Source organism: Lipotes vexillifer, unplaced genomic scaffold (genome assembly GCF_000442215.2).
Source record: "Lipotes vexillifer unplaced genomic scaffold, Lipotes_vexillifer_v1.1 scaffold1463, whole genome shotgun sequence".
NCBI classification, from domain to species: Eukaryota; Metazoa; Chordata; class Mammalia; order Artiodactyla; family Lipotidae; genus Lipotes; species Lipotes vexillifer.
In genome coordinates, this window is record NW_006778536.1 from 1,446,644 (window position 1) to 1,459,856 (window position 13,213).

General features: G+C 39.1%; 1 protein-coding gene across 1 annotated transcript in view; it reads right to left on the reverse strand.

Annotated features, from left to right (window-relative positions):
• ICE1 (interactor of little elongation complex ELL subunit 1) overlaps positions 1-13,213 on the reverse strand; it is a 58,873-nt gene that overhangs the window by 4,194 nt on the left and 41,466 nt on the right. The window contains exons 16-19 of the mRNA XM_007451657.1: positions 11,675-11,835; positions 8,644-8,834; positions 6,664-6,770; positions 6-104 (exon numbers count right to left, since the gene is read on the reverse strand). Coding sequence (XP_007451719.1) covers positions 6-104; positions 6,664-6,770; positions 8,644-8,834; positions 11,675-11,835 — 558 coding nt within the window. The remainder of the gene's footprint in view (positions 1-5; positions 105-6,663; positions 6,771-8,643; positions 8,835-11,674; positions 11,836-13,213) is intronic.

Sequence of the window (13,213 nt, forward strand, 5' to 3'; positions counted from 1 at the left end):
TTTACCTTCATCCTGGGCATGCTGTATAAACATACCAATAACTGCACTAATGTTTTTCACAGCTGATGGAAACCCTTCCTTCAAACCCAACTGGCCTAAACGACCTAGGGGGGGAAAAAAAAACAAAACAAAATGTAAACAATCTGTGGTTAAATGTTAACTTTTCATAAGAATTTAAAACTTACGTTTTCTTTCCTTTAACATGTACATTAAGCTTCAGGATCCTGAACTGAAGTTAGATGGGTACCTATTCTTAAATGAAAACAAATTAAACAGTAAAGCATCAGGACTCAATACAGCACCATCCGTCCCGGGGTGGGGGGCTGTTTTGACTGAATAATTCGTCATCTCTTCTGTTACTCACACATACAGATGATACACAGATACACAATGTGTTGCTTTCCCAGTTATCATATAATAAATGGAGTTTAGCAGAATGAATGGTTTTAGCAGGTTCTGTGTGAAATGACTAACTTCTGTGGGTTAACGGACTAAATATAAGACACAGTTTGCTGTTACAACATAGTTGGCTAACACAACCTCCGTTCTCATGTAGAGCAGCAGCTCCCAAGTGTGCTCTACTAAACCCGCGGGGTCCTCAAGGTCAAAACTTTGCTTTTCCAACGACACTAAGAAGTGATGTGCTTTCCTCCCAGTGCTGAGATGTGGCCTGACAGTGCAAAGGCAGTGGCGATCAAACTAGTGGACCCTCAGCACCAGTCAGGGCAGTGACATGGGGGTCACTCTCCATGGCCAGGAGCTCACAGTCGGAAAAGCTAACTCATTCAGAATGTCCTTCATGAAATGGTAACAATGATTCTTATGAAATCTAGACCCCTAAGCAAACGGCTCTGTGATCTTCCGTGGATGGGACAGGAAGGGCACGTGAAGCACACCCCTGGCACCTCGGCACCCCGACTCTCTCCAGGAAAAGCACCTGCGCAGCTGCTTCAGCTGGGAGAGGAACTGGGTGCTTTCTCCACCCACTTTTCACTCAAAGAACCACTGACAAACTATGGCTATTTAGACCGAGACAGACATTTTCTCAAAAATGAGTAAAGTGAACCTGTCACTGCAAGGAAATCATTGTTGTCAATGATAAAATTTGAGCTCTTAAGCAAAATTAGAATTTTGGAAAAACTTCCATCACCTACCCTAAGCTTGACAGCTTCAAATACTTCAGATTTCTCTGATGAGATCAGTGATGATATTAATGTCTGTTTTCTTGATATTGTTGACATTTGGAAGATCTGTACAAATCAGTATTTTCCAAGTGAGCAGTACATGCTACAAAATCATGAATGGGCAAAAGATCCCTTCAACAAGTCAGGTGGACCAAGGGACTCTGGTGCAACAGAGAAGCAAAGTTCACTGATGAGGTTGCAGATTTCACACTGCAACTAACCTTTAAGAAATCATCACTTGTTGAGTTCCACTGCAGTGTCAAAGAAGAATATCCACAATTACTTGAACGGGCTATTAAAACACGCCTTTAATCAACTACACATCTGTATGAGACTGGACTTTCTCCAAATACTTCAACCAAAACAGCATACAGCCAGAGACTGAATGCAGAGCAGCTATGGGAAACCAGCTCTTCTACGAATCTAGACAGTGAAGAGGTTTGCAGTAAGATAATGTTCCATTCGGCTCACTCTTATTTTTGTTTGTTTTGGAAATAGTTATTTTTCATTAAAAATATCACTTATATTAACATTAGTTTATTACTATTAATCTTAAGTGAATAGTAAACATTTTCTTTTAAACTCCTAGTTTTAATTTCTAGTACAATAACTGACACATAAAACCTGGAGTGACAAAACCTCTTTGGGGGTCTCACTAGGGGACTAAACAGGACAACACTCCTCGCCTAGTCCCCACCCATCTGGACCCTCCTTTATTCTAACGGTCCTGTGGAAACCAGCTTGCTTCAAAGCGGAAGCCTCTGCGCCTCCCTCACGGCTAGGCCTCATGTCCTTTTGCCCCGGCTGTTACAGAGGAGGAGGATTCTGAGACATTCCTTGGATGCCGTCTTACCCAAGTCCTCTTCCTGTGCTCTTATGACAACATTATCCTGCATGCTCACTGTTCTGTGTCCATGTTCTCTCAATAGTACAAACAGCCCACAGGCTTAGATGTGACCCAGTCCATCAGCCTCATCTCTGTGTTGAATATGGAGAAACTGAGGCACGGGACACTAAAGGGACTTTATTACTTTGTATCCCCTACAGAAACTAGCTTGGCGCTAGTTACACGCACCCTAAATGCTGTGATAGACAGCAGACATTCAGTAAATTCCTACTGATCAATGACTCCCCGGTTAATTCCTAATCCAGGAGGAAACTGTAAACATATTGATAATCCCTTACGAAGTCTTTCACAGGTTGAAAAGTAATGTACTTCAGAGATCAGAAATTTCAAGGTACTGAGCACTCTTAGATATCTCCTTGCAATTAGATCAAAGTGCTAATAACTGCATGTCACCAGACCTGTCCTCTGAGATAATCTATCGGGAGCATTCAATGCATGACTATTAGCAGAGAAAGGGACAGTGTGCTTGCCTAGCACAGTTATGGGATCATTTGGCCATGGGATATGCATGTGTTTCCAGATAATACACGACTGCATTATAATGGCTCCCTTTCTTTTAATTAAAAATGCTTAATGAAGTGTGTTTTATAAAGATTTATTTAAGTTAATGGAGCAAATCAGAGATAAAATAAGAGGAAATAATGAGTCTGAGGTATATGGTCTGGGGGAAAAGGCTTACATATATGATGACTTGACAAAGATGATGGACAAATTTGCTAAATAGATGGGAAGAAAAGTCCCTCTACAGAAGGAAGGTGAGTGAGTCCAGGGCAGTTCAGCCAACATATTAAAATTCAAGTAAGAAATGTGGACTCGGGCTTCCCTGGTGGCACAGTGGTTGAGAATCTGCCTGCTAACGCAGGGGACACGGGTTCGAGCCCTGGTCTGGGAAGATCCCACATGCCGTGGAGCAACTGGGCCCGTGAGCCACAAATACTGAGCCTGTGCCTCTGGAGCCTGTGCTCCGCAACAAGAGAGGCTGCGATAGTGAGAGGCCCGCACACCGTGATGAAGAGTGGCCCCCGCTTGCCGCAACTGGAGAAAGCCCTCACGCAGAAAAGAAGACCCAACACAGCAAAAATAAATAAATAAGTTAATAAACTCCTACCCCCAACATCTTAAAAAAATAAAGAAATAAAGAAATGTGGAATCAATCTCAGTGTCAAAGACAAGACACTCCCCGCTCACGGAAGCCTGAAGAGGAGAGCTTGCCGGCCTTAGGGTAGGTGAGACCCAGTCTACAGGGCAGGGATCAGAGAAAGACAGTTACCCAGGGTTTTCAGTCAAGATTTCAGATGCAGGTATGTTAAGGAAAGGATGAGTTAAGACAACTGCAAAGAAAAGCTGAAAGACAAGGTGAGACACTGGACAGAAATCAACCAAGTACTGGCTATTGAAGCCTGACGTGCAAAAACCTGACGTAAGAAACAGTGTTATCCTAGTTTCTAGGCTCTGCTAACACCAGGTGGGCCATTTCAGAATTTAAAGCTCTTTGGGGGGCAAAATGGGGTATTCTATACCTTTATACTCCACTGCGTCTAGTGGCATGCAGACTTCCGTCCCCACTCTGCTCCCTTCCCACCCAGGGACCTCAGATAGGGGTTTACCGCCCCCCTACCTCCTGCCCCCGCCGAAGAGGCCCCGACCCCACCAGGACACGAGCCGCCTGGAGTAGGCTCTTCCCCGTCCTCCACGTCCCCAGGGGTCCAGAGCGATCCAAATGTTCCACAAAACGCTCTTTAATCCATTATTGTTAAGATAGGTTAGAGAAACCCCATTTAATAATCACATGTAACCATTTCATTTGCTAATGGTGGTGTTCATACCCCAATCCAACATTAGATAACACTGAACCACTTTGCCAGACAGCCTGTTTTTATTTCCCATGGGGTAAAAATCCAATTAGGATTTACAAATCTGGAGTTAAGAATACAGACAATTTCCTTTATTTTATGAATGCCTACTTCATAAAAGTGTGACTTCATTTATTATTAAGAAATCACAGTCAATCAAGTTAATTATCTGCTAAATTCTTTAGTAAATGTCAGCTTCAGAAACTGCAAGAAGCTTCTCCAGCAGTTTCTTCCTAGAAACGGTTCAAACTCCAACTCAGACGGGTGTGCGGGAAGGAAAGCACACACCCGCCCCTAAAGCCGCCTCTCAGGATTCCGCCCTGCTTTCACCCTCCCCCTCGGCCCTCCCCTGCTTGCCAGGACCCCAGCCCCTGCATTGCTGGGGGGCGGGGGGGGGGGTTGGTGGGGGGAGCCTTCAGCACCAACAGACTCCCAGCAAAGCTCAGCCCCGGTTCTCCGGGAACAGCCCAGTGGCCCCTCTCGCCCTCCCAACACCAGGCTTTTCACTCACACGAGCTTGTCCTGCCCTGGTCCACCCGTGGACCTCGGCAGGGTTTGCCAGTCCTGAGTCTGCTCTCATTTTTGACATTACACTTCCTTTCTAATTAGTCATCCTCTCAACTAAATTTATTTACTTATATAATTTTATTATGCAGTATTGTTAACTATATATTAATTATACATTATTCCTATGATACATATCATTGTATTATACCACTCCTAATTATGTAAATATACGTATATTACTCTAAATAATATATATTATCAAATGTTATAAATTATTTTCTCAAAAGCTATATTTTAAAGACTTAAAGAATAAATTAGTCTGAGTTTGACTAAAACTACCAGTCAGGTTTTCTCCCTACAATTATACATCCTTGTTTTTAGATAAACTATGACCATACTCTTCTTAATTCATAAATGAGTTACTTTTTAAGGTACATATTCAAAAGTATTTCTATAATCTTGTGCGGGTTTGCCTGGAGCCTGAGAATTTGTAATTTTAAAAAAGCTTTTCAGGCAGTCTGGACAATCAACCGAAGCTGGTAAGAGCTACCTGAGGAGGAGAATGACATGTGAGGCCGACCCTCCATCACAGACGCTTCTCAGAGCAGGATGGGGTCAACCACCAGAAACACATCCTCCCACTCTCACTTTCCATCCTGTTACAATCAATAAACACACAAAGAAACAACCACTGCAATGATAATAGCAAAAATCACACCATATTTTATAAGTGTGACTTCAAAATTATATCCTTCAGCAAATTTCACAGATTCTTCATCTAGGTCAACATGTAAGCATTTAGAGACCTAACACCTTTCCTAATTTCTTAAATTCTCAAAAAGCCTTCTCAATTTGGAATGAATTAGTTCAAAGTATGAACACATTCTTTCTTGAATCCATAAGAGAAGCTGCTACCCAAACCAGAATTTCCAGACACACACATGCCACCAGCTGACGGCTGAAAATGAGGTCACTGGCCCTTCTGTGTCCTTGCTGCTCCCACTTGGGACAGACAATGGTCCTCAGAGCACTGGACCTGAGGCATTCAGGGAAGTCCCCCACTGAGCAGTTTAATCATCTCCACTTCCACATTTTCATGCTTTCATGTTCTGTATCTTAACTCCAAGTGTATGTTAGGTTATTTCCAGTGAAAACTGTTAGATGTCCACCTTGAAACCAGGTTTTTGTCAAGACCCAGTTTATGCATTTATTTACTACAATGTTCCTATGTTTGCATGTAAAATGTGCACAGTGCAGGAATGCACGTGGTCTATTTATAAGACTGACTTACATGATTTAAAAATTCTCAAACCTATTTCAAAATGGTTTTATCTTGGAGTTTTAATTAATTCAACACCAAAGATACTTAAAAGTCATGATAACTATCTCCAAGGGTCTAAAGGGCCCTGACACAGAAATAGGCTGAACCTTGTTTTGTCAGCCCCCAAGCAATCAATACATGGCAGATAGAGGAGTCACTTCAAACTAAAGAGAGCCTTCTAATAATGAAGAGACCTCATCACTGATAATGATGCCTGGATTAGAGAGCAGTTTGTCAGAGATGGGGCAAAAGAAGAAGAAATAAGTAAAAATAAAAAATAAAGATTTGTGGGTGAAAGGGAGGAAGGGGCAGAACTAAATGGCCACTGAGGTCCTCTTTAGATGTGAGATTAAAAAGAATCCGTATTTCACTTTAAAGATTTTTAAACAATGATTTTAATTTCTGTTTATTCAGCTTACAATTTACAGAAACAAAATAAAACTAGTTTCCAATTATAGAAGTACATAGTTATCTTTATTGAGTGAGTATGGAAAAAAAAACTGGGGTGCAAGCAGGGATTAGGTATCTACTTATTTTATAAATCAAATTAACTGTAATTTATAGCAATGTATCCAGCAATGTATCCTGGAGTGTGTATATGCAAGTGTGTGCATGTGTGTATATTAAAATTAATATCTGAGAATCAAGAGTTCAATTATAAATAAAATGTACTAACATGAAAAATCTTAAATCTGAAAAAGGTGAATAAAATGTTAATTTACAAAGGAAGAGTATGAGTAATGAAAATTAATTTAGTGCAAAAGTACCTACTCTGGTGGCTGTAAAGTCAGTTATTATAGTGAAGTTTCAGTCAAAATATATTATTACACACATTCTCTCACCAAGATATCATCAATAACAAGAACAAATTTAATACAACAGACAACTCACCAATGAGCCTCAGTATTGACGCTATGATAATATCAGGAGTGTATGCAATGTTTGCATGTCCTTTTCTGTATTTTATCCACTTATCCATTACAGGCCACAGCTCTTTACTACAAAATAACAACAACAAATATATACATGTATGTATACATATGAAAGTATGCTCACCCACCATCGTTCAAATATTAAGAAGAAATTATCTTAAAAATGGTCCATAGGAGACAGTTAGTGAAGAGGAGGAACTTTTAAAGATGTAGCATTTTTGGCTAACGTGAGAACAGACACTGAAAGCTCACATACTTTCCAACTATTCAGGATCTCTGTGTTTACAGTGGCTTTAAAAAGGCTGCAAACACCCATGCTTGCATCTTTATTCTACTTAACCCTTTTCACAAGGCTTTAGTGTAGAGATGCTGAACAATGTCCCCAAGTCACAGAACTGGAAGCAGTAGAGTCTGGATTCTCACGTGGACCATCCAGGTGTAAGGTGGCACCTGCGTTCTAGAAGCCTAGTTTCCCAGGGTGGAGCAAGGACAAACAGGCTATATTTTGTAAAAAGAACTAAACCAGAGGAAATGAACCACACTTTACATGGATTAAAGAAAGTAGATCTACTGATTGAAAACAGTGGCAATTCCTCTTTGCTCTCTCTTTTCAAAAATGTATTAACTTCTTACATAGTATTTATAATATCAGCAAAGTTAAATACAGACAAATGAAAGGAAAATGTACATTAAAAAACACATTCTCAGATAACTATCACTCTTTTAATTTGGGGCTTTTCCTCCCACAGACTTCTATGCTTGCTTGCATGTATGTAAAAAACACAGTCAAAGTGACTGCAGTGCTTAGGAATCAGGGTCTGGAATCGGCCAGGCAGAGATCCTGATATCCAACACTCTGTCCATACCGCCAGCGGGGGGACCGTGGACAAAGCACCTGTGACTGGCACCATCCCCGGTGGTTTCATCTGTCATTGGGGATAAAAGGGCCCCTGCCCCCTGGGCTTCCAGGAAGATGAGGCCCAGGGTACCCACTCACTCATCATTACCCAGACAGCACTGAACAGACTGTCCTGGCACTTTCTTAGTAACAGACTGAAAAACACTTTCGTGTCAGTATATAAAAATCCATGTATAGCTATTTATTCTAATATGGCTGTATCTCATTATATAGATATTCCATAATTCTATTACCTATTATTTGACATTCAGATGTATAATCTTTCCCGAGTGTTAAGAAGGGAAAACAAGAGAACAGATTTCCACAGAATATATCCCTCAAGTGTTTCAAAGATACAGACTATTAATCCTTTGGTGAATCCTTTTCAATGTGATAAATCCCTTTAAACCAGCCTTTCTCAGTCAGGGTTGTAAGAAAATTAAGGGTTGCAATTAACTGCACAACAGTTATTTGACTACTTTCTCCATTCTCCAAACATGCTGCATAGATAGATGAACAGAGAAAAGTTAATTCATTACATAAAATGGACGCATGAGCATTAACAGGCTCAGTTCTCTCCTGAAATCCCAGTGAGAAGAGCTGCTGACCCAGAATTTTGAATATTTCTGTTCCTGTGGGTTTTTCCACAGTATCTGTACATTAAGATAATGACCATTACATTTCAATCTACACATATTCGCTGAGTACCTCTCTTGTGTGGGTGTGGCTCTCTCTACATACATACCGGGGGAGGCCAGGGAAACCAAAGTGCCCCCTGCATGAGATTCATTTTTCTTTAGTAATAAGAGGATACAGTGAAAAGTACTGAAAGGTACCATAAAAAAATAAAGCGAGGGGATGTGGCAGTGACACTGACATTTAAGAGTAGTTTTATTAACTCTTACCAAATCAAAATGTGCTTTGTAAATGTTTCAGCTGCCTTAAACAGCAAAAATGATTCAAACCACAATTCAGCAATCATTGAACAGACTACCTGACAATTCAAATAACCCAACTTAAGTTAGCAGAATAGCCCTGTACCTTATAATGTTGTCATGTGTCCAAACCCACTTCTGATGGCAGCAGAGCAGATCGATGGCACATATGTACTCCCAGGTGTTATCACTTAGGTCTTCGCCAAATCTTTCACTGGACTGAAATTCTGTTTTTGGACATAACTGTATGGTCAAAAGCAGCTTAGAAACCATGAAGCCAACATCTGCAGGAGCATTCTAGCAAATAAGGTAAAAAAAAAGAAAATTCAGAGTTTCAAATATAACATATCTCATGTGGGTGATCTCAAAGAGTACTAACAAGCATCAGATGAATAATCATTTAATTTTAAAGGACACCTTTTGAAAGTTATTTTGAATAAAGAACTATGTTTATCTTAGTCATAACAACTGTCCTAAAATGATTATACAATGGTGGTCGACAGGCCAGATAAAAAAGCTCCAGGCAGAATGCAGAACCCAGTCAGGTAGGAAAGACACTGCAATCCAGATAGGAATGCAAATTTTCATTAACTGAAATCAGAGAATTAAAGTTTTATTAAAAAACAATTTTTAATCTTTAAAAAATTCTTCAATAAATTCATTCTGTCATCTTTCTGACCCTAGATATCTGTCTCCTTTTTCCAGAAATTCATAAAATTGAATCAGATTGTACTAGACTCTTCTGTCTGGCTTCTTTTACACCTATGCATGCTTTTTTTGATATTTTTTTCCACGTTCTTGCAAGTATAGGTAGCTTGAACACCCCTTTTTACTGCCGAGTAGGAATCCATTGTACGGATATACCACAGAAACGTCCATTCACCTATTGACAGAAATCTGGGTTACTTCCAGCTTTAGGCTGTAATTAATAATGCTGCTTTGGACATTCATGTACAAGCTTTTTTGTGGACATAAATTTGACTTTCCTTGGGTACATACCCAGCAATGGATTTATAATTTTTTTCTTTTTTTATTGGGTTTTGTTATTAAAAATGAACAAGGGGCTTTCAATCTTCCCTTACACCTGAAAAAGACTGGAATTAGTTGGTTCTCTAAAGATTAGATAAAATTCAGATGAAATCTATACACGCTTCTTGTATACTAAATTTTTAATCACCTTTTCAACCTTTTAAGATGGAAAACAACTGGTTTATTCCAGTGTTTTACCCCTAAAGCCAATTCTGACCATTTTTATGTTGCTAAGGAACCACCCTCAGTTTCCGAACCTGTTATGAAGCTATAGGCGGCAGTCTTCTCATTCTTCATCCTCCATCTCCCCTCACACTGCCTCTCTCATTCTGAAATCTTGAACATTTTTGCTTTTCTCTTTTTACATTAATCTGAACTGAGTTACCTGTTTTACTGGTATTTTTTAAAGGCAATTTTTTTTTTTGGTTCTCTACTTCATTACTATTACACCTCTTAAACTATATTTTTTTCCTGGATTCCTTCTCAAATTTTTAATTTTTAAGATGATTATCAGGGAACTTTACTTATTACTTGTTTAACAATGAAGACATTTAAACTATTTCAATGAGTGTAAGTTTTCCAAAAACGAGGTCTTCGGTATGAAGGGTTTTCCTTTCACACCAAATACTGTGATTTTACTTCTGAGTTTCTATTTGTTCACAGATTGTCCAGGACTGTGTATCTCGATCTCCAGGAAATTTTTATAGAATCTTTTAATTCTTTGTCTAATTTTACTGAGTCATTGCCAGAGAATTGAGTGTAGATTCTTTACTTTTTAAAAATTAAGGTCAAATGCATGACTGTTTTTTGCAAATGTCACAGACATATGAAAAACTACAGTCTTCATTCAAGTTTACTTTTTATATTGTTGAATTCTACTCACTCTTTACTTATTTTTGTGCTTCACACCTACTGAATTCTGTAGGACAGAATTTGGAAGTCTTGGACTATAATGGTATTTCCCCCCTCCCCAAGTGTTCCTCTTTTTTTTTTTAATAGCTTTGACTTTATATTTTTATTTGATATGATACAGGCTAAACACACTTATTAAAATTCTACCTTCTTCATTAATCAGGTTTTATCAGCCAAACATATCTGGCTTCATCCTGAACAGGCCAAAGGAGAAGTCTCCAGTGCACAAGCAGGAGGACCAAGCAGGGACAGAAGTGGCCCTGCAGGTAACCGTGGAGGGTGGAAATGCGTGTATGGATGCTCTTCTCACTGCTAAGGGACTGGAATCTGATGGTACCTCACACCAATACACTCTGGTTTGTCTAGGTGGATTGATGAAGAGATGATTACAGACTTGATTTTTAAAATTCCCTAACTTTTTATCTACCAATAGCCCTTTCCTTTTCTTTTTATAAGAAAATAAAAGTCTAATGAAGAGTCACATCAAAAAGTACTAAAAAGGAAAGCAAAATGACATATAAAAGTCAACTACATGCATAAGCCAGAATTTTTTTTAAAAGAGGACAGTAATACAGTCATTAAAAAGGGCAGAACAAAGTGAAAGTCAACCCCTCACTGACTTCAATACCTCTTCTTAAAGATTACCACTATCAATTCAGCATCCAGCGATTCTCATTAGAGAAAATCTATGAAGAAAAGAATACCAATCTAGATACTATATTAACATATCAGTCACGAAGGAAAATAAGATAATGAAAGAAAACATGGAACACAATACTTAGAACAAACACAAATTCCATCAACTGGAAAGAAAAACAGAGAATATTAGATTCAGAAAAAAATCGTAACAGGAAGGAATTGAGATACCAATTTTTTCACCTAAGTACCTACTGTAGAAGCAAATGATATGCAACTCTTCCGAGTCCTCACATATATATACGCATGTACAGATTTCATCAGCCATAAATTAGTACACAAAAGAAACTTTGTTCAATTAACACAGCACATAGGTCTACAACTTCTCCCAAAGTCTCATGCATACTTAATGAACAAAATGCATAAGCTTAGACTAAAATGATATTTTAAAGGATCTAATATGAAGAATATCTCTGAAATGCTCACGAACTAATACAAAACCAAATAATAACATTTATATAAGACCTACAAATATAGTATTACATAAAAAGAAACCTCACCTTCTCCCAATTGAGGAAAGCTCGCAAACAGTTCAAAACTTCTCCTTTAGCACGTTGCCTGGCTACCAACTGCATTGCCTTATTAATCACTGATTGAGAGATAAATATATCATGCCACATGTTTGCAATGAACAAAGTCAATTTTTCAGACTCTGGAAAATCTATGAGAAAAGAAACAAGATAATAAACCTTTATGTCTGATTAAGTGAATAAATGACAAACTAAGAATAAATTTGAATAATTTCCCCTTGTGCACAGCAGGGCCACCTAAAGCTAAAGGGAGGAAGCCTGACGAGGCCCCAGCCTCAGTTATTTCAACTCTGCTTCTCCATCTCTCCCGCCCATCCCTCCCCTCACCCCACCCCCCCACCAGCCAACCTTTCTTTCTCTTTGGCAAACTTTCTTTAATCGAATTTGAAACACAGTGCATGAGTATACACCACTGTAGAAAAGAGCAATAAACTCCAAAACTTAAGAGAAGGCAAACCTCCTCTCGCAGGTTCCAGACCCTGCGCCCAGAACCCTCCCATTTGGTGCGTGTCCTTTCAGGCCATGTTTTATGCATTTACAAGACAGAACTCACTTGAAGAACACCTAAGGCTTTTGATATGAAGGGATTTTTTTTAATAAATTATGACTGATAATCCTTTTCTTATGAATACCTTCTCCAACGCCATGGCTTGTCTTTTCTGTTTGTCTAATCAAGTTAATCAAGGCACAGCTTACATACAATAAAATACACTCTGTAAGCAGACAGTTTGAAGGATTTTGACAAATGAACACACCCATGTAATCCCCACTACAACCCACAGATAGAACATTTCCATCATCCCAAATTCCCATGGTCTGACCCTTTCAGTGAATCACTTTGTCCCAAATACAGACAAGCGTGATCTGCTTACTGTCACTTTGCACATGTGCCTTTTCTCAAATATTTATGAAGAGATTTGTAAAGCATGCACCCTGTTCTGTCTGGCATCCCCCTCTCAGCAAAATCCGTGTTGCTGCACGCATCACTAGCCCTTTCCTTGTTTGTCTGAGTAGTATTCCAATTGCTTGATATACCACACTGGTTTTTCATTCAACTCATGATGGACCTCTGTTTCCAACCATGGGCTATTATGAATTAAGATGCTCTGAATACCTGTGAAGTGTATATGGATACGTGGATATGTCTCTATTTCTGTTGAGTAAGTACCCGAGAGTGACATATCTGTGTCATATGATAAACTGTTTAATTTTATAAGAAACTGTCGAAGTGTTCCACAACTGGTTTTATCAGTCAACACGAAGATTCGGATCTTGTTTGGCATGACGCCACACCTTTTTAATTTTCTCTGTTCTATTTTATCTAACACTGCAGGGTGTATATAGAGAGAGTAACTCAAAGCATAAACTCACTGCGTTATTTTGATCTGTTACTTTGGAAACCTTGTGCTTATCTGATTATACTTCTTCCTGTCCCAGGACTCCACATGCTGTTCCCTCTGCCTGGAATTCTCTCCCTCACTTTTTTTTTTTTTTTTTTTTTTTTTTTTG